The following is a 25,596-nucleotide window of genomic DNA, read 5'->3' as shown; positions in this document are numbered from 1 at the left end:
AGGTGGAGGTCAAGTTACTGTGACTGGCAAATACATAGAGCTGCCTTGGGCAGGTGGTACACGTTTCAGACCCACAGGTCAGTGCGGTTTGCTCTGAAGGAACGTGCCTCGAGTCTCACTTCTCAGGCCTTTGGATGTCCGCTGGCCTTGGTCGCTGTTGCTGAGCAAGTGCTCAGTGGGGAAAGCGTGGCGGAAAGCCCCGCTCAGCAAGGGCTCAGCGGTTCTAGGCCCGGGGATGCAGAGGGAAGGACCCTACTGGTGAGCCTGCTGTAAGGGCTTGCAGCCATCAACTCACAACAGCCTTTTGACATTCTCGCCCAGTGTCCTTCCTTGCTCAGGGTCACACATCTGGGAAGCGGCAGGCAGTGCTGGGATTTAACTGGAAAAGCCATGCTGTTGACCACTTTGCCTCTTACGCTCTCAAGGAGTCTGAGGAGGTTGGAAAGAAAAAACAGACTAGGAAGAAGCACTAGGGCGCAAGTCAGGAAGCATCCCCGGAGCAAAAGCGGCTTTGCTGATAAGGGGGTATCTGCTCTCCTCTCTTGTTCTCCAGGCCTCCTTACCTCTCCCTGTCTGGTGGGAAAGTGCCCTGGGGCCTTGAATATGACTGGCTCCCAGCGGGGCCCTATCCTGCTGGCTCCTCCAGGCCTTTGTGCATTCCAGGGAGAGGCCCATCAGAGAAGGAGGCACTGATGCATCCTGAGGTGCACCCCTTCTAGAACACAAAAGAGCAGGAGATCAGCAGGCTGCCTGGTTTCTACTGGGAAGAAACTGAGCCAGCGGGCCTGGCCATGCTGCTGTAGTCAAGACCCCCAAACCCCCTTGGTGCCCCTGCACAGAGGTCTCTACCCTGAGTACCCAAAATGGGTATTTTCTCGACAAGTCAGAGTTTCTAACAACCGTGAGCTTGGCCTCTGTCCTGTGCAGGCCCTGCCTCATCGGTCTTCCAAAAATGTTTGGGGAAGGGACTGACACTGGGGCTTTTCAGTTCTAAGTTCTCTGTGTTGCTATTTTCCCACTCCCTTAAGACACAAAGGGCCCGTGTTCCTGTGTTCCCAGTTTGGGGGGTTTGGGGACGGTGAGGAAGGAGGCTGCCCAGAGAGCAGAGGGCACATCCTGGGGGGGCATCTTAGGAAGAAGCCTGCTGACAGCTGCACCTGGCAGAGGGCAGGGTGGCCTAAGGGGGGAAGGAGGACGGATTTAAATCCCGGGCTTGGAAGCTCAAGATGGAGAACACCACCCCCGGAGCTGCTCCGTCGTGAGAACTGGCCCTGGATGCCAGCCAGCCAGACCCCTAACGCCTCCTCCCAGGCGTGGGCAGAGAGGGGATGAGGAGATGCCAGGCCAGCCCAGTGAGCCTGACCGGGGAGGGCCTGGCTCTGCAGCCGTGGACCAGTTCTGCTGTCCTCCTGTCCCCTAGCAGGTGGGAGGCGGGGGCACACAGCTACCCGTGGAGTGGGCGAGGGGTGTCATGAATCAGTCCTTCTTCAGGGTGCCCCTTGGCGTCTCCAAGATAGCACCCATTCCCTTGTATCCCAGTCACCCCTATGGCCCAAATCTCTGCTCCTTCCTCCTCCTGGCACGGCCGCCCTGCACCCCCTCCCAATCAAAATTCCCAGAGAGCCTCTTTTCTTCACAGCTGTAAAGCTCTTTGTGTGATTAAAGTAATTCCCACTAAAGTAAGTCATTCTTTTCTGAATGACCCATAGGCTTGATCCTTCCAGGGTGCATTTGCATTTCAACTGGAGAGTTTGTACAAGCAGAATTAAGCATTAATTAGTAGAATGAGGGAGCAATTATTTTTTGGGGGGGGTGGTGGTGGACTTTCCCAGGCCCTTCCCTTCCCTCCGCTCCGCTCCTCCCCAGAGTGCCCACTCCCCCCACCGGGCAGTGAGGGTTGCGGCTGGGATGCCGAAGGAGAGATCCCTGCAGCCAGAGGAAGGCTAGACAGCATCGGTTCCCAGATGGTTCAATTTCCTTTTCATTGAAAACATTTTATGACCTTAAAAGAGTCAGTTTTTCATTTTCCCAAGGTTTGTTCTATTATTGCTGATTTCCTAACACCATCATTTGACAGCAGCAAACGACAAAGAGGTCATATCAAACAGTCTTCTAAATGGAATAGATTCAGCTTTCTAAAAATGCACCACATTGTTCTTAGTCTCTCGTTTAGCCACAGACTGGTGGACTCTTCATGGGGTGGGGGGCCGGCCTGCAGGACCACCACCCGGCCGGCCCCTGAGGCCCCGCCCCCCAAAACACCATGGTTTTCAAACACTACCGCACACTGCATTAAAGATGCATTTTCAAATGTTAATAATTAATGGTAATGTTAATTTATCATAGTTTCATCTAACATTCTGTAATGGAAATGGCCCCAGGGGACAGGATAGGAGAGGGGATTGAGGAGCAGAGAATAAAAGAAGTAGGGAGTCCATGAGGGGCATTGGGAGGAACGAATTCCACCTTCCCAGGACACCAGCGAGATTCTTGGGCTGCGGGAGGAGGTTTATAGTCCTGCCCGAGAGAGGGAAAGAGAGAGAGAGAGTCCACATGTGCACGCCTGCCTGCATGTCAGGGAACCGGGGAAATATATGTAGGGTAGCACCTGACCTTTGGGGAAGCTCCCACCCCTCCAAATGCTCCTCCACGGCCTGGCTTCGTGAACAAGAGCTGGTGTGCTAGCATCACGCTCCCATATGCCACTGTCCTTGACCCCCAAGCAAAAGACACGAAGCGGAAAGGGCAAAGGTTTGGAATGTGTGCCAGTCGTGGGAGACGCCCAGTGCAGGGGCCCTGGCATTCTGGGGGAGGGACCTTTCTGTTTTCCACCTGGGTTTGGCTCCTTACGAGCTGCCTTGGCCTGGTCGCCAGGTCCCCTCAGCCTGCCTGGGAGGCTCCGCTCATGGGTGTTTCTTGCCATTACAGGTGTGTGTGGCTGCTGCGGTGCTCTACGCCCCAGGTACAAAAGGCTGGTTGACAACATCTTCCCTGAGGATCCCGAGGTGGGTCCCACCTCCACCTGGCTTCACCCCGCGCTGTCTCACCCCATCCAGGGCTGCGAGGGGGAGGCGGGTCTCCCGGGCCTCCTGCCGCTGGGCCTGTTCAGACCCTGGTCAGTGGGGAGAGGCGGCCGGGGGCCTGCAAGCAGAGGAGGTCTGGATCTTTCTGAAGTCAGGATCTGCAGAGGGCTCTGGAAGCTTGTTTTGGCACGCTTTGGGCCTTTGCTATACAATTGAGACGTCTTTCCCACCCATGTCTATCTGAGTGATGGTTCCTTGAACTGCTAACTCCCTTGATGGTTCTATGTCCCTGCCATTTAGCGTGAGTACTTCCATTCTCGGGTTTTGGCTCAGGAGCCCATGTCTTCTCTGCAGTCCCTCTGGTACCTGTCAGGTGGTTTGGGTGTATGCACGCCGGGGGCCTGGCTTACTGGCTTCCAAGCTGCCACTCCCCACTCAGGCTGCATTACGGGTCGTGTGGCTTTGGAAATGTCAGGATGTGACATATTCTCGACTTGCTCTCTGGAAATCAATGACAGCTTCTTGATAGACAGTTGAAGGGTCACATTTCCAGCATCCTCTGGAGAATTCCCTAATTGCTGCTAAGCTGCCCCCTCTTCCCATTCATGCCTTGGTGCTGGATATCCAACATATTTTCATTCTGAGTTGCTTTCAATGAAGCCTTATTATTCATACACACATGCATATTTATACATTCATGTATATATATACACATGCACACACATACACATACATATGTACACTTATACCACTATTCTCATTTATAGCTGGCATATTGTGGGCTAAGTTGTGCGTTCCTGGAAGGCAGGACCCATGCCTTGATCGTCCCTGTATCCCTGAAACCCACACGGGGGGTTTGTCACATACATAATGGCACTCTGCTAAACGATGATTAAGTTGGCATATCATTTACTTTTAGACTTGAGCCCTTCTAGCCATGGAACGGCCACAGTGACACATGAGGGCCTGTGTTTTGCAGGATGGCTTGGTGAAGACCAACATGGAGAAGCTGACCTTCTACGCCCTTTCAGCTCCAGAAAAACTGGATCGAATTGGCGCCTACCTCTCCGAGAGGCTCATCCGCGATGTGGGTCGTCATCGATATGGGTAAGAAGTGTGAGAAAGTGAGACAGATACTTTCAGAAGTGGTATTACGTTTTTAAGGCAAAACACAGGGTCCTTTTATGAAAATGACGGTAGACTGGGTTATTGAACAGACTGAGAAAAAGGGGCCTGGGACTGAGGGATGGGCTGCATGGGTTCTTCCAATGGCAGGGTAAAATCTGATGCTGTTGCCAAGATGCGGGAAGAAGGAGATGTAGACTTCCTAGGAGCACCTCTTTTAACATCCATGTACCCCTTGGGTCTCCATCTAGAAGCCCTCACGTGCAGTCTGGGACCTTGAAAAGTTAGTCTAGTCCAGAAAGTGCCATTATTCTCATTCAACCGATCAACCTACTGTCTTAAAAACCATCTATGGATGAGCCCTGTTGTATGGAAACCAATTTGACAATAAATTTCATATTAAAAAAAATAAGCATTTGTAAAAAAAGAAAGAAAGAAAGAAAGAAAGAAAGAAAGAAAGAAAGAAAGAAAGGCCATTTACATTCTAGTGAAAAGGCAAGGTTAGGGGTAACTTGTCCATTAAAAATACACTTAAATGAAATATTTATCAATCTTCTGAGAGGGAAGACTTGCTATGTTTAAAAGAGAGAAGAAATCTTAAATGCAAATGATCAATGGATTTAACTGTTTAAAAATTTAAATATTTTGATGTCAGCAAAGAAACCATCGAAATTTAAAAGACAAACAACAAAAAGATGTGTTTTGAAAGAGGTGGGGAAGCTGAGAGGCTCAAAAATGTGAAGCAAGGGCCCCCAAAAACCAACCCACAGAAGAGGAAATAGGAATAATAATATTCAATAAATTTATAATCAAAGATGTGCCTTGAAATACTAAGATACCATTTTCACTTATAAACTGACAAAAAAGTATTTCCAGTATTAACCAAGGAATGGCGACATGAGACGCACTTTCATACTTTTCTAGAATGAGTGTGAATTGATTGAAACTCTTTAGAAGGTAGTTTTGAAATATAGGTCAAATCTTCAAGAACATTTATGCCCTTTGATCCAGTAAATTCGTTTTCTATTCATCTATCCCAAGAAATCAATCTTAAGTTATAAACTAGCTTTACACAGAGAGAGATTCATTATGGTGTTTTTTACAAGAAAGAAATAGTGGAAATTAATGTCCAATAAGAGGAAAATAGTTTAGTAAATGATGATGTTTATCATTTGGTGAAATATTATCTATCCAACAAAAATGATGTTTATAAACATGTTTTCCATATAGTAATGAAAATGCCATAAGTACATGAAAAATAGAATACATAATTATGTATACAGTGCTTTATAATCAATTTAAAAAATAAACAACAACAAATCTCAATGCCTAGAAAATATAGTAAAAACAAATATGCCATAAAAGTGAAGAGTGTTCATTTTTTGAGCAGTGTGGCTGGGTGTGTGTGTGTGTGTGTGCACGCGCACTTTGTTTTGTTTTCTATCTACCCTTTTTGTGTGTTTCCTAAATGTTCTCTGTTGAGCATGTGTTACTTTCCAATGAAAAAAGTGAACAGTAGGACCTGCCCTTCCCACACCACAGTTTAGAGCAAAGCTGAATGTAAGAGAACCCAAAGATGTCCCTGGTGATGGGGCGAGGGATGGGGTAGATCCACGGGGCACCTGGGTGGCTCAGTTGGTTAAGCATCCAACTTTGGCTCAGATCATGATCTCGAGGTTCATGAGTTCGAGCCCCACACCGGGCTCTGTGCTGACAACTCAGAGCCTGGAGCCTACTTCGGATTCTGTGTCTCCCTCTCTCTCTGCCCCTCCCCCACTTGCTCGCGCGCGCGCGCGCTCTCTCTCTCTCTCTCAGGCATAAATAAGCATAAAAAAAAAAAAAGGATGGGGTAGATCCAGAGCAGTTGTTCCTAAGTTCCATTGCTTCTATTCTCCACAAAGTCCATCCTGTACTTTCCTCTGCTTCTACCTTTCTTCTGTTGCAGACTCCAGATTACGGATGGCAGCATTAGAAATTGCCTCCCTGCCCCGTCTTTCCTGTTCTGGTCCTTCCAGTCGAGAACTGCTAGCTCTGATCTCCAAAACACAGACCTGAAGCTATCCTTTCCTGGCTCCTTTAGAATAAAATCCAAGCTCCTCAGCTTGACCTCTGGAGGCTTCTAAACCTGCCCCTAACTCGCCACTCGCCAGCCATGCTCACCACACCTGCCCTGCCTGCTCTAGACCCACTCCACGTGGACTGGCTGACACGCCTCCCTGGGTCTCTGGGCCTCACACCTCTGGGTGCAGCGCTGTCTCCCCTCGACCCCCGTCATGGGCCCCCACCGCTACCCATCAGCCCTACCACCTGCCAAAGCCCCTTCTTCCTGGTGAAGCGGAGCAAGAGCTGGAGTAAAAAGGTTTACATTGTGCTTATAGGGTGTAGACGTCCCACCTCTGCAGGACCCACCAACAAATCTGAAAGCAAGCTATCCCGAGGATAAAAGCAAGACCAAAAACAGTACATCCCTATCATCATTTTATAAAATAAAAGTAGGCTACATGCTCAATAAAAAGGGCACAAATACACTGTACATGCTGATTATATAAATCGCCTTGACATATTATAAAGCATATTCAGGCAAGTAAAAATGACTTTATCCTAGACTGAATCTAAAACTAATATGCTAGCAATAACATTAAGCATTTAATACTAATTTTATCTGCCCTCTCTACAGTGACGGTTCTCTTGGTAAAAATGTGCTGTAGCCCGCACAGCCACTTAGAATCATTCCACTTCCCTCAGAACTACAATTCAAAATTGGTATCATTCTGTTAAAAATAGGCATTGCAGCATCTAAGTAAAGCCTTGAACGCCTCGTTGGAAGCTTTAATCATAAACATTTGGAGAAGAATCTGTTAGATCTGATCTCCTATTCTCTCTCCTTGCCCGCCCCGTCTTTCCCTACCCAGTGCCGCACTCATCATTATTCTCTTCCTTGTCATTAGTATCTTCCTGATGGCAGCTTTGGAAGGACAAAATATTCACATGCAGACAGTCTGAGGGGTTGTGTCTCCCTGTCATCATGCACGTGTCTGTGTTTGCTGTTTGATTTTACGGACGTGAACCTTGGGTGTTCGACCCAAGTCACAGAACCATCTTCTACCCCACGGCCTCCCCGCTTTATCACCCCGCTCCAGTTGTGTGTGAACTCTGCCTTAATATGCGTTTAGCATCAGGGGTGATAACGAAATGTGGGCAGAGAGGGAATAAGGTGTGAATTCTAAGGTGCTGCTCACTGACGTGAACGATGATGGGCAGAGATGTCTGCCTTTCCTCTCAGACCACACCTGGTTCCCAAGCTCTGTGTACCTACTGCTTCTTGGTTGAGCACAAGGTGTTCATGCAGAACGAGCTGCCCCTTCTGGAATTCATTAGGAGATACTTCTTGCCTCATTCCCTGTATATTTTCCTCAGGTGTTGTAACTCACCTCCTGCCATGGGCCTTGCCCCGGAGTTCCTGTTATTATAACCCCCAAGTGTCCTTTCTTGGTGTTGGTTGCTGTCCATGAACCCAGTTCTAGCCCAGACTCCTTGGGCTCTGCTTTACTCACCTGCCTTACTCACCTGACAGCTCTGAAGCCCTCCCAGTACATCCAGAACCCTTGCTGCTGTTGTCTGTACCTCGGGCTCCTGCAGCGGGCTAGTCTTCACCAGCACCTTTCTGCCTTGACCCACTCCTAGTACTCAGACCGGTTCAGTTTCCTGGACCTATTACTTCCCTGGATTCCTTCCAGGACACTGAGTCCAGATCACCCAGGCTGACTGGCCCTGGTCCTGTTGAGCAGACATCACCCTGAGAAGGCCATACTTTATTCTCTTGGAGACTATAGGCCCAGCTACAGGAGATTCCTTGGGAGGTTAAGGTAAGGTAGGACCAATGCAGAGAGCCTTGGACTAGGAGGTTCCAAGGTCCCTTTGCCTTCTAATCTTCTAAGATGCTTTGAAAAGCTCAAGTTCATCGTTATAATCCTTCCATCCTTAGTATGGGGGCCCAAGATGGGGAACAAAGAATAGTGTATTCAAAGAACTAGGCCTTAAACTTCTTGACTTTTCAGTTTCTCTTCTACCATTAATTTCCAGTTTCCATCAAAATCTCCACTCCTGGTTAGTAGCCAATTTTTTTTTAATTTATATTTTTTAATCCATTCATTCATTCATTTTGCTAGCAAAGGATGGCTTTTCCTTTTTAGGATTTTCTGGGAATTTTTTTTTTTATAGGAAAAGGAAAAGCAGCAATCTAAACTCAGGAATTTGGGAAGTCTTCTAGTTTCTTCTCTTGCCAAACCCCACTCCACCCCTTCCTTTCCCTCATTTGAACTCTGTGAGCTAATGGTGAAGCCTTTCCTACATAGGATGCTGGGATGATTCATAGGAGAATAGAGTTCTACACTGCTTGCCCCCGTTTTCCCACCTGCCATGTTTGGTTGCTCAAATGTGGCCAGGTTTGTCTGCAAGGAAAGCCTGTTTCTTTTGGAAGGGCCCCAGCCAGGCTGCTTCGCTGACCAGGACAGCCAACCTGAAACATGCCAGGACTTCTGCAAGGCATGGCAGCTTTCCTGGACTGTGACTACGATGGCCTCTAAAGAGCCAGGAATGGCCAGCACTGCCCCCCACCCCCGTGCCCAGCAGGACATGGTGGTTCTGATTCACCCGAAGGAGCTCAAAGACCCAATGCCGGCTTTGTCTTTGAAAGACATCCTGTAAATAAGAGCATGGCCTGATCCATTTGTAAACGTGCCCAGAGATAACTATGTAATAGCATTTAATGATATTAAGTAATAATTTAATAAGAGTGGACTCAATTCACCTAACATTTTAAAAAAGTGGACAGGATAATGTCAGAGAGGCTGTTTTTCTTATGATTGCTCAACATAGAAGTTAGCTCAGAGGTACCTAAGAAATGGTATCTGATGTCTTTAAAAAAATTAGGAGACACCATGACTGCTGTTACTTTATATATTTGGATTTGCAAAGCTGGCTCGCGCACCGTGAGGCAGTTTGGACACACAATGTCTGAAACTGAACGACTGCCAGGAGAAGCATTGTGCTCCTTGTGTCCTGTCCTCCTGGCACGTCCAGAATTCACCTTGTCGTCATGCTTCCTGTGCTTTCTTTTTATTTAACCAAACTTTGTTTTAAAAAGAAGACAAATGGGGAAAGGAAGGAAAAATAAAATAAAAACAGAGAGTGAGGCAAACCAAAAGAGACTCTTTTTTAAATATTTTTTTAATGTTTTTTATTTATTTTTGAGAGAGACAGAGACAGAGTATGAGCAGGCAAGGGGCAGAGAGAGAGGCAGACACAGAATCCAAAGGAGGCTCCTGGCTCTGAGCTGTCAGCACAGAGCCCGACGCAGGGCTCCAACCCACAAACCTCGAGATCGTGACCTGAGCCAAAGACAGACGCCCAACAAACTGAGCCACCCAGGCACCCCTTAATGGGAACATTTTAATCATGTGGCCTGACCTAGCAGCAGAAGGGGCTGGGAGGTGGTCTTGATGAACAGCACGAGCTCAGTTAAAATTCTAAATTACTAGGGAAAAAGAGGAGAAAGAGATTCCGGGGAAACTCACAGCATTCTGCCTCAGATACCTAACTCCCTAAAGAAAACCACAAAGATTTGAACTGGAATAATTTTGGACAGATTTGCAGCAGCTTCCTCAATAGAATTCAGATGATAACCTATTCCAGTAAATGTCTACTCTGTTTTCTTTAGTATGATACAAGGGCCTTGCAAGTGGGGCATGCACCCCTTCATGCTGGGTCTTACCTGACCATAGGCTCCTGTCGCCACTGTGGAACAAATGTTGGGTTTGGGCTCAGACGTGCCCTCCTAATTCTCAGCAGGAATTTGATTTGTGGCACTTTTCTGGGGATTCAAGAGAGGGGTTGAAGAAGACAACCACCAGGATAATCAGGGGTTGTCCTGCGAAGGCTAGTTTGGAGAGGATTGGGTATTTTGAGCATAGAGAAGAGCAAGAAACAGGAGATTGCTGCATTCAGGTGGTTGAAGGGCTTAGCCCTCTTTTTTAACTGCTCCCAAAAGTAGAATTATAAATACAGGATAAAGGTATTAAGGTTTAGCCTGAAATATAAAGAAGTTTTAATTTAGTTGTCAAAAAACAGGATGGACTGACTTACTAGTAAGCCCATTCACCGTTAGATGGTGAGTATTTCTGGTTTCAGAAGATGTTCACTCAGGTTTTAGACTTTAGAAGAATTAAGTAGTTAGGGCCTTAGAGTTGGCATAGAACATCGTCTTCATTAGGTACAGTATGCATTACCTAAATATGGTAATACCATGAACCATATCGTGTGACAATGCTAGGACTTCTGAGGTCTTTAAACACAATACATGCAGATTTTATATTCCTTAACCTTTGCAGTTGACTGGTCCCCAGGCCCATCTCAGATTCTTCATAAACATTCTTCCGAAAGTTCTTCTCTTCCTCCCACTAGAGCTATCCCTCTCCTTCTTTGGAACCCTTGTGAGATGTCCTGCATGATTTTCTTGTAGCGTTTCTTTTTAGAGGAGGTATCTGTGTGTTTATCTTGTCCATCCAACTCCAGGCCCCATAAGTTGAAGGACTTCCTCCTTACACCCCTGCACTAAGACAGAGCTTTTCTTCCGCGGGTGCTCAACAAACACTTCCTGACCTTGGATCAAATGATTCTCTGATCTCATTGGGTTTGGGTTCAGAATTTGCTCTTCTGAGCATCAATCCTTTCTGGTTGTATCTACTCACGAACTGGTACACCTCACCTGTCCTCGTGTTCTTCATCTGTGGAGGGAGGGGCTGGGGGGCTGGTATCTGGGCTCCCTTCTGGCTCCGTTTCCTTCTGACTCTTGTGCTGGGCTGGAGTGGGCACTGGTTGGAATGGCTGTGCAGATGCTGGCCACCTACGGAAGAGCCTCATTCCCCAGATGCTGCCCAGGTGGCCACTACGCTGCCATCTAGATTGTCCCAGTCACGTGGTGAGGGTGGAATGGTTGTGAGGCCAAGTGACGGTGTTGCTTTCCCCAGGTACGTGTGCATCGCCATGGAGGCACTGGACCAGCTGCTCATGGCCTGCCACTGCCAGAGCATCAACCTCTTCGTGGAGAGTTTCCTTAAGATGGTGGCCAAGCTGCTGGAGTCGGAGAAGCCCAACCTGCAGATCCTCGGCACCAACTCGGTAAGGAGCTGCCCAGGCGCTCTGGAGTGGGGAGTGGGGAGCATGGCGGTGGGGCACGGAGGACGTCTGGGTCAGCATTGTTATCATCCAGTCCCGTTTGGTTTCCGATCCTAAGTACAACTCACCTCTTATCTTAGTGTCTGTCCCTCTGAATAAAGGGACTTGTCTGAATAAAGGAGCATTTGGGGGTTTTCTTTTATTTAAACAAATATATGAGAAATAAATTTTAAAAATAAAATTCACCATAGTAAAGCATATGATTCAATGGTTTTTGATACGTTCACAAGGTTTTGCAACTATCACCATCTACTATATTTATCTTTAGATCTGTGATCTTGAAGCTTTTTTTCTAGTAATAGATTTTTCCCTTAAATAATTTTAAGTGGAGCCCCAGTAGATATAAAAATAGATGGAAAAGGAGTCATTCCTTTGAGGGCAGGGCGTGCCCTATGCTTGGCCCCTGACTCCATAGGGCATACTTTGAAAGCTGTCCAGCTTGTACTTCTTTCAAAGAAGCATAGCACAGAGGCATCAGTAAGTGGAAAGATCATGCAGAAACAGGAAACAGGGCTTCTGGCTTAGTTCTGCCCTTACCTGGCTGGGTAACTTTGACTGGGCTGTCTTTTATGGACCTGTCTTTTGATCCATATCGTGAGCTGATTGAACTTGGTCCGAACACAGTGATGCTGGTCTCCGTACAAGAGGCTGCTATCTTGATAGTTACGGCTTGGGGAGAGAAGGGCTATTAGGTGTGTCAAGAACTCCCTGCTTCATATTTATCTATATATACTTGAATATCCTGGTGGCTTTCTTCAATGTCTTGCCCTCTGCCTTATTCCTCCCCCTTCAGGGCATACTTTCAGCTCCAGGTCTATAGGCAGCTTGGTGTTAAAAGCCCTGATAGGCACCTATTTTACAGACATCACAAAAGAAAAGCTAAAGGTTCGCTCTTAGCATTCCCAGCCTGACATTTCTGAATTTTTATTGCACGGATCACAACTGCCTTCCTGTTCTACCTAAGTTGATTTACCCAGAAGAAGATAGTCTTTAAATTTTAATTTTAAGGAGCAAAAGTGGCAACTATTCCCTTCTCTTTCCTCTCCCTGTGAGCCAGCTGCCTTTGACAAATTTCATATACGGTAGCTGAGGGTGAAGTCTTTTGTCAAGTTGCCCTGGCAACAGCTTCAGATACTGTTTTGTTTGCCCTGTTAAGATAACTCTAGTCTAGGAGAGAACATCTGAATGGAAAATAAACCAGTCATCAGGCATCCAGAGGGCCTCTCCCCATGGGGGACCACAGAAACAGGTGGCTGCCAGGGCTACCTTTCCCCATAGCAAGCCCTGGCCCAGGGTAGGCGATTGGTTAGTTCCTGCCTTGTAAATTCCCAGATTCCCATCACAGCCCATCAGTGCATCAGCAACAGATGAGAGTCGGCTAATGATTCCTGTATTGCAGACAATGAAGGTTATATAAGGACAAGCAATTATGAGTAAATTAAGTCGAATAACTAGTAGATCCAGAGTCCAACTTTGGAAGCAGCTTTTGCTAGTGCTGTCCCTCATCCACGTGCTCTTGCCAGCTCTCAAAGCCCGGGGACGTCCACAAGGCTCCCTAAGAATCATGTTCTAATGCTCCTCATTGTCTTAGAACTGCCAACATGCTAATACTCGATGTAGTCCTAGAGAGTCTAGCCTAGGAGTTTCAACTGGTTTTCATGGGGGTTCGAGGCCTTGTGGGGGCAAAGGAGGACCTGGAAGGAGGACTAGAAAGATCCTATGTGGAGGTTTGCAACCTTTCATTTGGATGAAGGGTTTGGCTGCTAGGAAGTTAACAGAAAGACAAGGAAGGAGGGGGAAAGAGAATATAAGAGGAAAGGAAAAGGAAAAAAAAGACCCACCGAGCTCATTTAAAATCTTCATTTTGCTGGATTTCTCTGCTTGGAAAAAGAAGCCCCAAAAGTCGGATAGCTTGTCTGCTCGCACAGCTGAAGCGCTGGCTTTAGACGGTGATTTATTTAGCCCCGTGCCGTGCTCTGTCCCTAGAGTGCACTCCTGTCCCTAGAGCTCTGCTGTGCCACCAGCCTCCCTGTGGCCAGGCCAACTCCGTGACAGGTGGCCCACTGCCTTGTGGCTGAGAAGTTGAGAGAAACCTTCCCCCTGAGCCAGCTCTGCCTCCCTGTACCTTTTCCCTCAGAACTGGCTTTACTGCCTGAATCCACTCAACAAACCTCCACCTTCTGCAGAGCATCTCTTCAGAAACCCTAGACACTTCAAGGTCCCAAACCTGGCCAATGACAGAGTCTCCTGCAGAGTTTGGAAACCTACAGATTCTCAGGTTTCAACCAGACTCACTGACCAGCATCTCTGGAGGGAGCACGTGGTCACCTGGGAATCTGCATGTTTTCACCTCCCATGTGATGCTAGCAGTGGATTTGGGGACCACTGACACACTGTAGTCTTCAACCTGTACAGGGTTTCTCTCTCCCTCCCCACCTCCATTCCTTTCTTCATCCCTAATAGATGTTTATCTAGCTTGTAAGAATGACCTTGGGTTGACACTTGTCACAAAATCCAAATTTGCTAATACCACTCCTGCACATTACATGCAGTAAAGTGTAATTTTTAAAAATCTTCCCTCAATGAGTATAGCTGAGTTTTGGAAGCTGATAAGTGACCAGGAAAGTCTGGAGAAGACAGGGAGCCAGGGCCAGCTAAGCTCGCTTTATTTGTTTGGGGATTTGCATTTGTGCCTCTGCCTCATTGCCCGTGGGGTCTAAATGTGTGTCTCAGGGACAGCACAGTGACCATGTGTCCTGACCTTTAAGATTAGTCACGAATGATGGGCACCTGGGTGGCTCAGTCGGTTAAGGGTCCGACTCTTGGTTTTGGCTCAGGTCATAATCTCATGGTTCTTGAGTTTAAGCCCCAAACTCTGCCCTGACAATGTGGAGCCTGTTTCAGATCCTCTGTCTTCCCCGTCCCCCACCTCTCTCTGCTCCTCCCCCCAAACAAAATAAACATTTTTTTAAAAAAGATCACTCACTAATGATAAACTGAAAATGTTAAATCTGAAAATGCCAAGTTCCCCTACATAACCAATCTACTCTATTAGCCTAATGTATACAAATAGTAAACTCTTATGACGATTCATGGATTGCAGTTTGCACTTTTATCCCTGCCTCACAACATATAGAAAAATTAACTCAATATAGACCAAAGACCTAAATGTAAGAGCTGAAACTATAGAACTCTTAAAAGAAACTAGAGGATTATGTGTTCATGATCTTGGATTTGGCAATGGATTCTTAGGTGCAACATGAAAAGTAGAAACAACAAAAGAAAAAATAGACAAATGGACTTCATCATATTTAAACCTTTTGTGCATTCAAGGACATTACCAAGGAAGTGAAAAGACAACCACAGAATTGGAGACAATATCTACAACTCATGTATCTGATAAGTGTCCGGCAACCAGAATGTATGAAAAATACTTACAACTCAACAACAAAAAGACAACCCAATTAAAAAATGGTTAAAGGACTCAAATAGGCATTTCTCCAAAGATACACAAATGGCCAAGAAGCACATTAAAAGATGGTCAACATCACTAATCATTAGGGAAATACAAGTCAAAACCACAAGGAGATTCCACCCCACACTCACTAGGATGGCTATTAAAAAAAAAAAACAACCTATAAATGACAAGTGTTGGCAAGAATGCATAGAAATTGAAACCCTCATATGTTGCTAGTGGAAACGTGAAATGGCGTCAGCCCTGTGGAAAACAGTTTAGTGGTTCTCCAGAAAGTTAAACATATAGAATTACCATATGACTGAGCAATTCTTCCTAGGTATATACCCCAAAGAGCTGAAAACAGATACTCAAACAAATACTTGTGCACAAATGTTCACAGAAGCACGATTCACGATAGCCAAAAGATGGAAACGACCCAAAAGATCACATAGTGTGTAATTTCTATGAGCTGTCCAGTCTAGGTAAGTGCATAGATACAGAAACCAGAATAGTGGTTGCCCAGGGCTGGGGAAGAGGGGCAGGAGAATGGTTGCTTCGTGGGTACAGGGTTTCCTTTGGGGATGACGAGATGCTTTAGCTGCACAATATGAATGTATTCAATGCCACTGAATTGTGCACTGTAAGAGGGTTCACTTTATGTTTTGTAAATTTTACCTGAATTCTTTTTCTTAAAAAAAAATTTTTTTTAATGTTTATTTATTTTTGAGACAGAGAGAGAGACAGAGTGCGAGCAGGGGAGGGGCAGAGAGAGAGGGAGACACGGAATCTGAAGCAGGCTCCAGGCTCCAGGCTCTGAGCTGTCACAGAGCCCGACACGGGGCTCAGACCCACAAACCATGAGATCATGACCTGAGCTGAAGTTGGTCGCTTACCTGACTGAGCCACCCAGGCGCCCTGAGTGTCTGACTCTTGATTTCAGCTCAGGTCACAACCTGACAGTTCATGAGACTGAACTGCACGTCAGGCTCTGTGCTGACAGTATGGAACCTGCTTGGGATTCTCTCTCTCTCTCTCTCTCTCCCTCTCTCTCTTGCCCCATCCCAGCTCATGCGAGTGTGTGCCCACATGCACTGTCTCCAAAAAATAAATAAACATAAAACAAAATATTTAAAGTACATTTTTGTTTTTGCTATGAGAAATCTGGGGAAACCAGGCAAGCAACCCATTCCCCACCCATCTCTCAGCTGATGTTTTATCTCAGGTAGCATTTCTCCCTGTTGACCACTCTTCCTTCAGCCCCCCTTGACATCCTGGTCCCATCACCCCAGCTCTTCCCACCTGGTTCATCCTTCTTAGTTTCTGTGGTTGGCTGAGTAACGGTCCCCCAAGGATTTCCATGCTCTAGACCCGTGAACATTACCTGAAATGGCAAAAGGGACTTTGCAGATAGAAATCAGGCTGAGGATCTTGAGATCGGGAGAGTCTCCGGGATTATCCAGGTGGATCTGAGGTAATCACAGGGATGCTTATGGGAGGCAGGAGGGTCAGAGTCAGACAGAAGGTGCAATTTTGATGGAAGCAGAGGGACAGAGGGAAAGATTTGAAATGCTACTCCACTGGCTTTGAAGATGGAGGAAGGCGGCCATGAGCCAAAGGATGTAGGTGGCTTCTGGAAGCTAAAAAAGGCAAGGAAACGCTCTCGTGGAGCCTCCAGAAAGCACACAGCCTGGCAGACCTGTTTTAGGCTTCTGATCCCCAGAGCCATAGATAATAAATTTGTATTGTTGTAGACCACTAAATTGTGGTAATTTATTACAGCAGCAATCGGAAATGAATATACTTTCCGGCAATGATTCTCTTCCTCCACACGCCCCTGAAATGTTTGTGGTCTCCACGGTTGCTGCCCCATCTTCTCAACCCGTGTGCTCCCCCTGGACAATTCATCAACTTTTGCGGTTTTGGCTGTCATCTCTAGACTAGAAACGCTCCCGTATCCAACACCAGTACAGAAACCACTGCTGGAGGTGGGCTCCCCGAAGGCGGATTGAGTCTGAACGGCAAGGCCAGTGTGCAGCTTAGGTCACGGGGGTCAGCACCAGCAAATGCTGGGGATCCCTCTAGAGCAAAGGCAGCTGGTGCTTTCCTGGGTCTGTGTTTGCCCGGCCGGCACGCGGGGGCTGCTCAGGGCCAGAGAGATCACCTTCCCGGGCAGCAGGGACCGGGCTTTCCCAAGAGACCTTAAAACCGAGTCAGTTTTGCAAAGAATCTTGAAAAAGAGAGGGCATAATGTGGGTGGACAAGAGAGGATGTCCTAGGTCTAGGGAATGACGGAGCCTCCTCTGGCCTCAGCAGGACATGATCGATCACATCACAGTGGGGCCATTTCTCTCTGGCTTTCCTGAAAAGTGCTCTGGGAATTTGTTGTCAGCATGAGCAGCTGGCCGTCGGGGCAGGGGGTGTTACAGTCAAACCCGTGTGGTTTACAAGGTCTGCTTCCCAGCGAGGATTTGTCTCGGTGAAGCTAAGAAGCAGTTCCCGTCTCTCCTGGTGGAACAGCCTGCAGGCCTAGACCCCTGAGAGAGGTGGGCTCCTCTCTGTGCCCAGCGTTCCAGACTGCGGTTCTGTTGTTGATGGCAGGAAGCCGCGAGGCTCACAAGCCTCTTCTGCACAAGAGGGAAAGGCTCACTTCTGCTTGGAGACACTCTGTTAGCACAGACGTGAGGCCAACCAGCTCAGCTTCCATTTTCCACATGGGGTGGGGGTGGGGGGGAAGAGCTGTTTTTACAATGTCAATATTTGGAGATTACTTTCCCTTTATTAACTCCGGCCCTTAGTAACTCTCAGTATTTGCATAATTGTGGCTCTCCCCCTGCCTGTGCGGAGGGTCGTGATCTGCTCGGGCAAGCGCGCCCTTTGTTGTGTATAAAGAGCTGAAACTTTGATCTTGAAAGGGTGGCCCTAGCCGTGCCTGGAGCCTTTGAAGTGTCACGTGCTCAGAATCTTCCGTTTGTTGCTATGGAGACCTTCCTCATCATTACTATATCTTAGAAAAATAAAACCAAAAGCAAACCCAGCTTTATTATTTCACAATCTTATTCATTAGGCAAGCAGCATTCTAACAAAAGCCACTTGTAAGGTATGAATTAGCAATACTGGGAATGAAGCAGACAGGAAGTCCCTGCTGTCTCATGCTTTATAAAAAAGAGCCACGGCCTCACAGGTAAATGGGCCCAGTGGGAATCCAGGGAGTGTTCAGAGCGAGCCAAAAGTGCACTGAGGGGAAAACGAGGCTGCACTGTCAACTGGGGTGGGTTGGTCATACCAAGTTGAAGAGGCAACTGCTCTCCTTAGCCCCATTTTACAGATGGGGCAACTGAGGCACAGGAAGCTTAATTAACTTGCCCCAGATAAGCTTCATAAGTAGAGGAGGTGAGATTCAGAAATGCAGCCTGGGGGTGCTTGGGTGGCTCTGTCGGTTAAATGTCCAACTCTTGATTTTGGCTCAGATCATGATCTCACAGTTCATGAGTTTGAGTCCCGCAGCAGGCTCTGCGCTGACAGCATGGAGCCTACTTGGGATTTTCTCTCTCTCTCCCTCTCAAAATAAAGAAATAAAAGTTTAAAAACTAAAAAAAAAAAGAAAAGAAAAGAAAAGAAATGCAGACTGTCTCCAGACCCCTTCTTATCACCATAACGCTGTGCTGTCTCTCATTAGAGGGGCGAAGGCCTTACTCACTCTAAAGCCCTAACGTTCCAAACGCACGTCTGCTGGGCCTTGGCATTGCCCAGGCGGACTTCCACAGTGGGTGTGGTGCCTCGACCAGGGACCCCACAAAATACCCCGATTTGACCTTCTGAACCACGGTTACAGAAGGTTCCTGTCAGCCCCTGGAAGACTCAGGAGCAGCTTAGGGTGGGCAATCCCCAAGGGACAGCATAGGCCAACCCTCCCTGACCGGGCAGCCATACTTTCAGACTTGAGAGAGGGAAGCTCCTATCAAGCCATCACACCAAGGGTTCCTAGGGATGTTCAGAAACCTTGGTACCAAAAAGTTACCTATTTTACCTTTATAATGCAATAAGCAGGGCACACACCCTTTGCGTGGGAGGTTCAGGATGGGCATTAAGTGCATTCTCATCATCAGACCTCTTAGCGGGGCAAGAGTCCTGGCACACATGGGAATGGAATGGTTGACAGCCTAAGTCTCAAAGCTGTAGCCCCCAGGCCATTCTGGGCCCCAGAGACGGAGCCAAGGGGAGCCAAGGCTGGGTCACCTATCCAACCCTTGGTTTCACCCCAGTGACTCCAGTTCGAAGGAGATGGTCTTCGAAGGAGACGGCCATCTATCCAGCCTTGCCTGACCTCCATTACCAAGGACATGCTTCTCTACATTTCCCAGCATCCTGCATAAGCGGGCTCCCTCCCAGCCTGACTGGGAACATTTCCAGATCTACGGGTCCAGCTTGCCAGTAAAGGGACAAAGGACAAAGGGTTCATAAATCCCCTGCCCCAGAATTTCCAGGGGGAGAAGTCGGCTGAGGGATGGCTCTTCAGAATGCAGATACCCGGGCCCTCCTCCCCAGGTAGTCTTGTTTACCAGGCTTGGGGTGGCTTAGAAGTCTGCATTTTCTACAAGCTCCCCAGGTCATGCCAATGCACATCAAAATTTAAAAACCACAGGTGGGGATGCCTGGGTGGCTCAGTCAGTTGACTGTCCGACATCGGCTCAGGTCATGATCTCATGGTCCTGAGTTCAAGCCCCACCTTAGGCTCACTGCTGTCAGCACAGAACCCGCTTCAGATCCTCTGTCCTCCTCTCTCTGCCCCTCCCCCATTTGCACGCTCTCAAAAATAAATAAACATTAAAAAATAAAATAAATAGGGGTGCCTGGGTGGCTCAGTCGGTTGACCGTCCGACTTCGGCTCAGGTCATGATCTCACAGTTTGTGGGTTCGAGCCCCGCATCAGGCTCTGTGCTGACCGCTTGCTCAGAGCCTGGAGCCTGCTTCAGATTCTGTGTCTCCTTCTCTCTCTGCCCCTCCCCCACTCATGCTTTGTCTCACTCTGTTTCTCAAAAATGAATAAATGTAAAAAAAAAAATTAAAAAAAAAAAAATAAATAAAATAAAAGCCACTGGTAGAGGGTGAAGAACATCAAAGTATCAGAATTCCCAAGTATGGAGCTTGGTGGCCCAGCTCCACCTGTCACAAGCTGGTTGACCTGAAATAATTCCCTTGCTCCCTTAGAGCTTCAGTTTCCTCATCTTCACAATGGGAGCAATATAATCCTGCAAAACTCACTGGTTTGCCAAAAGTTACATTAGATGATGCATGTTTTGATAGACTGAAAAATGCCCACTGAAGGATGTCCACGTGCCCGTCCCTGGGACCTGTGAACATCACAGGTTTATAAGGAAACAGGGTCTCTGCAGATGTGATTAAGCTAAGGATAGTGAAATGGGGAGATTATCCTAGATAAGCCCAATGGGCTCTAAATGTAGGCACGGGGGTCTTATAAGAGAGAGGCAGAGGGAGATTTGACCCAGAGGAGAAAATAATATGAAGACGAAGGCAGAGATCAGAGTGACGCAGCCCCAGAAAACTAATACGATGCGTAAGCGGCGGGTGCCATGGCAATATTTAATGTGGTTAACTAACTAAAATTGAAATTAAAAAAAGAAAAAGAAAAAAAAAGATAGAGAATAAACTGAGAGCTGACAGAGGGGGTGGAGTGGGGGGTGGGCTAGATGGGTGATGGGCATTGAGGAGGGCACATGTGATGAGCCCTGGGGGTTTTATGCAAGTGATGCATCACTGAATTCTACTCTTGAGACCAATATTGCACTGTATCTTAACTAACTAGAATTTAAATACAAGTGTGGGGCGGGGGGGGGGGGGGGAAGGAAGCATTTAACGTTGTCATGACTTAGATCAGAGGTGTTAGCTGCTTCTTTTGCATACCATTGCCATCCACACCCCACGGGAAAGATGGCACGCTGGGCCCGGTGTGACCCCACCTGATACGAATGCCTACCTACCAATAGCTTTTACTGGGGCCCGTGCCTTTTGAATATTTGGAGGACCTCCGACAGAACAAGGTATGAGTTAAACCAGAGTTCCTGTTAGGCCAGGTACTCAGGGAGCTTTTCTTAATTATCTCTACTTTATTCACATCCCTAAGAGACGACGTGCGCATTTGCAAGAGAAGAAAAACAACGTTTGGCCAATTTGTTCCTGGTCTTGCAGTGATGGCTGCTGGATGTCCCATGCCAGCCCCACCCTCCTGCCCCTGGGAGCTGTGCTCTGTCCCACCTTATTGCACTAAATGACCTCAGTCCCTGAATGGTGCTTCAGGGGGCCTGGCCTGGGGGTGGCTACGACTAGGTTTCTTCTCTCCACATCCCTAGACATCACATTCGAGGAGTGTTGCCTGCACGGTCCATGCTGCCCATCTGAGCTCCTCCTCTGTGATTGCCTGGCTGGGCCTGTGTTGGTGACACGAAAAGGACAAGGGTCACACTGCCTAGTCCTGGGGCTGATGGACCAGACCGTACTCAGCCGCTGTCACCATGGTCACTGCAGCACTGTTTCCCGTGCCAGGCACTGTGCTGGTCACTCGGCATACACCCCCTCATTTAATCCCAGTGTCCGCCCCATGACATAGGTCCCAGTGTCTCTACTTTACAGATGAGGAACCCGTGGCTCAGAACTTACACAACTTGTCCACAGTCACACAGATGACAAGAGGCAGAGCAAGGAGATGGCCGTCCAACAGCGGCCCCAGCAGCGTAGGGGGGACCGTTGTCTACTCAAATGGGAGAACTGTTATGTCAAAAGCAAAATTTGAGAAGAAGACTCAAAACTAAGTTTTGGGGAAGAAGAGTGCAGAAGAGTAAACATCCAGGAATGCAGACAGCCCCAGAAGGGAAGAGTGAGGGACGTTAAAAGAAATTGTTCAGAAGAAACTGTTAGCCCGGTCTAGAAGGCCACCCATGGTTGTAGAAAAGGAATCTCCATGCGTGTTTTCTATCCTGTGTTGTCTCAGCAGCTATCATGGAATTTTCCATTTTTTTTTAAGTTTATTTCTTTATTTTGAGAGAGAGAGAGAGCGTGAGTGTGCGTGGGGAGGTGCAAGGAGAGAGAGAATCCCAAGCAGGCTCCACGCTGCCAACACAGAGCCCCAGGTGGGGCTTGAACCCACGCACCTTAAGATTATGACCTGAGCCGAAATCAAGAATTGAACACTTAACCGACCAAGCCACCCGGGTGCTCCTCAATTTAAACAAATTGATCGCAATCTCAATTCTCACCTTACAGCCAGTGAGTACTAGTCAAAATATTTAGCAGCCTGTACAGGATGGATAACAGCCCGTTCTCAACAGACTCTGGGTGTGAACAAGTGCTCAGGCATTGCCCTTGACCCGCCGGCTGTCAGTCCTGCTCCTGGCTTCATGGCGCTTTGAAGAAGAGGAAGGTCAAAGTTGGAAGTGAAGGGGAACTGGCTGTCACGTCCCACAGAGGTCAGGAACGGCTCCAGAGCAGAGTCAGTGTCAGGAAACGGGGCTGGTGTGCTTAGAAGACACCCAGGTGGTCTGTCAGTGACCCTGCCGTATTTCTCAAATGGGGACTGTCCCGTCAGGTTTCCTGGGTGGGACCCTGCTCAAAGGTAAACCCCTGGGGCTCCTGCCAGAGTGACTCAGCACGTCTGGAGCTGGTGGCAGAAATCCGTGTGGTTACCGAGCCCTGTGACTCTGTCACACAGGAATCTCTCTAACTTCGAGTCATTCTGAAAAGTGAAAGAGGTGATGTGTGTAAGATGCTTCGGGGGGTACGGACATGCCTGAGCTTCTACACGCTCATCACCACTGGCCCCCAAACTTCCAAACCAGTGGACGTGAAGTCTGGGTATCCATCCTCCTGACATACATTTGAGTCTCCGCAGTCAGTAAATGTCGGAGACAAAATCTTTGACTATTTCTCCCTCTACAGTATGGTCTCTTTTTTTTCAGTTTTGCTTTAATTATTTTAAATGCGTTTGCTCTTACATACACTCAGGTTATGTTGTTTGCAGCTGCCTCGTCATATGTGAAGTAGATACAGTATGCACTGAAAAATAAAGAATCTTAGTGAATGAAGACCGTGGGAAAACCAGAACATGAGGGAAACGAAATGTCCCACTTGAAAGCCACACCGCCAGTGAGAGGTCGATCGGCTGTTAGAACTCCCCATGGTTGCGTGTCCCCTTTGAGTAGATGAACATTTAAGAACTGTCTTGAGAAGTTCACATAGACAGGGGTGCCTTGAGTGGCTCAGTCGGTTGAGCATCCAACTGTGGCTCAGGTCTTGATTTCACAGGTCGTGGGTTCAAGCCCCACGACGGGCTCTGTGCTGACAGCTCAGAGCCTGGAGCCTGGTTCAGATTCTGTGTCTCCCTCTCTCCCTTTCTGCCTCTCCCCTGCTTGTGCTCTCTTTCTCTCTCAAGAGTAAGTAAATAAACATTTAAAAGGTGGGGGGCACCTGGGTGGCTCAGTGGGTTGAGCGTCTGACTTCAGCTCAGGTCACGATCTCACAGTTTGTGAGTTCGAGCCCCACATCGGGCTTGCTACTGTCTGTGCAGAGCCCTCTTTGGATCCTCTGTCCCCCTCTCTCTGCCCCTTCCCTGCTCATGCTCTTTCCCAAAAATAAATAAACATTAAAAAAAAAAAGTTCATGTAGCCAAAGGCTGACTTGATTGTTGTTTCTAGACTTCCTGAACTCATGTCTAATCGGTGACCACGACACCTCTTGTGCAGAACCACATCGATAATGCAAGCAGTGTCATTTGGATTTATTGCTAATATCAGAATATTCACTTTCAAATAGATGTAAACGTTTTAGATGTTCACTTGGCAAGAAAGATCTCCTTATCTGCCTTGTATGTTGAGATTCTCTCAGTCGGCAGAAAATAAATGCATATTTATTAGTGAAAGAATAACTAATGATTTTATGGAAGTTACTAATTGTCATCCAGGAAAAGGTAACAGATTTTTCGTAGTTAAATAGAGAAATAGACTGGCAATCGATAATTAATATTATGAGCACACTAACTAGGTAATTTTAGAAATAATAGCATATCCTTTTAGAACCAACAAATGATGGCAAAAATTAAATAACAACACAAGACAGAATAATGGAGAATAGATTTTATTATAAGCGTAACCTTTTGAGTCGTGCGCAGCACTAAATTTATAACATTAAACGAAATAACCTATAAGAATTATACTTAATTTTTAGCAATTTAACTCCACTTAGTCCATGATCCTTGCTTCTCCGTGGGATTCCCTTGAAATTAAGTCCCTATTTAGAATTGGAAATGTGCAGCCCGGGTGACGGCAGGAATCTAGCGGCTGATAACCCTGAGCAAGACTTAACAGAACTGAACGGGCAAATTTTAAAAATGTGCTCAAATTTTAAGCAATAAAACGGAATGACATTTTTAACATTTATTTATTTTTGAGAGACAGAGAGAGACAAAGCATGAGCAGGGGAGGGGCAGAGAGAGAGGGAGACACAGAATCCGAAGCAGGCTCCAGGCTCCGAGGCATCAGCACAGAGCCTGACGCGGGGCTCAAACTCACGAACCGCGAGATCATGACCTGAGCCAAAGTCAGACACTTAACCGACTGAGCCACCCAGGCGCCCCAATGGAATGACATTTTTAAATCACATTTCAGATTTGTTCTTGATTCCCCAGAATTCGCTCTAAAGGGTTGAGGTATGGTTTGACCGTTGGCTTTGGCTGTTTCAGTGACTCCCTAACTGCTTTCCGGCCTCTGTGTGTTTGGTGCAGCTCTGGATGCGGATGGGGGCAGGAGCTTAAGGGAGACGCCTTCACGTCCTCACCTCTTCCATCCTCTGCTCACCTCAGCAGGGAAGGGCCATGAAGGGCCATGGGGTCCAGTCTTATAGCGTAGGCAGGAAGAGCGAGCAGGATTTGGAACCCATAGAGGTGTGCAGGCCGCGTGTGCTCTGGGAAGTGGACCAGAGCCAATTCCTGGAATGCATGTGTCCTTTACTAGGGGCAGGGGGCCAGGGGACAGCAAGTCCCAGAGCCTAGAGCCCGAAGTGCAGAGCGCACTAGGTCACCTCTCACCTGTACTTCTCTCTCTCCTCCCGGATAGTTTGTGAAGTTTGCCAACATCGAGGAGGACACCCCATCCTATCACCGGAGCTATGACTTCTTTGTGTCCCGCTTCAGTGAAATGTGCCACTCCAGCCACGATGACATGGAAATCAAGACTAAGTGAGTAGGGGAAGTGAGGGGACCCCTCAGCTAATGACAAAGGCATCGATGGGTCTTACAGAGTTCCCAGCCCGGAGCGCACGGTCTGATTTCATCAGTATTTACCTCTGCTCTGACGTTTCTGGGGAGGAAGGGAGCACCTGGCAGGGCTTAGTGGGCAAGTGGGCAGAGATGGGCTCCCAAGACAGGGTTTCAAAGGAAAACCTTCTGGGGCACAAAAGAGGAGCAGATGGAAAGTAATGGTCCCGGGAGCCAAATTGGAGAGCCAGCAACAGCACACACATATACACGTGCACATACCTGTGTTCTTTCGTTCAGAAGTACATGCATTTATACACCCAGAAACACACCCACTCACCACTCTCGATCACAGTATATACTCTGTGCCCAGAGTCTGGCAGCTCTGTGCCTCTCCTTCCAAACCCCCTCCTCCCCTGTCAGTTGCTCATATCCCTGCATTCTGCTTCATCAGTTCTTGACATACTTTGAGCCTTTATATCCCGGGCTCAAGC

General features: G+C 47.6%; 1 protein-coding gene across 1 annotated transcript in view; it reads left to right on the top strand.

Annotated features, from left to right (window-relative positions):
• Positions 1–2,770: 2,770 nt before the first annotated feature.
• Positions 2,771–25,596, top strand: part of EFR3B (EFR3 homolog B) — a 42,998-nt gene continuing 20,172 nt past the window's right edge. Inside the window, exons 1-4 of the mRNA XM_015540570.2 lie at positions 2,771–3,005; positions 4,003–4,130; positions 11,177–11,327; positions 24,963–25,084. Of these exons, the coding sequence (XP_015396056.1) occupies positions 4,024–4,130; positions 11,177–11,327; positions 24,963–25,084 (380 nt within the window). The 5' untranslated portion in view covers positions 2,771–3,005; positions 4,003–4,023. The remainder of the gene's footprint in view (positions 3,006–4,002; positions 4,131–11,176; positions 11,328–24,962; positions 25,085–25,596) is intronic.

The sequence above is a fragment of the Panthera tigris genome, chromosome A3 (genome assembly GCF_018350195.1).
Source record: "Panthera tigris isolate Pti1 chromosome A3, P.tigris_Pti1_mat1.1, whole genome shotgun sequence".
Classification (NCBI taxonomy): Eukaryota; Metazoa; Chordata; class Mammalia; order Carnivora; family Felidae; genus Panthera; species Panthera tigris.
The sequence above is the reverse complement of the archived record's forward strand: the minus strand, read 5'-3'. Positions and strand labels throughout refer to the sequence as shown.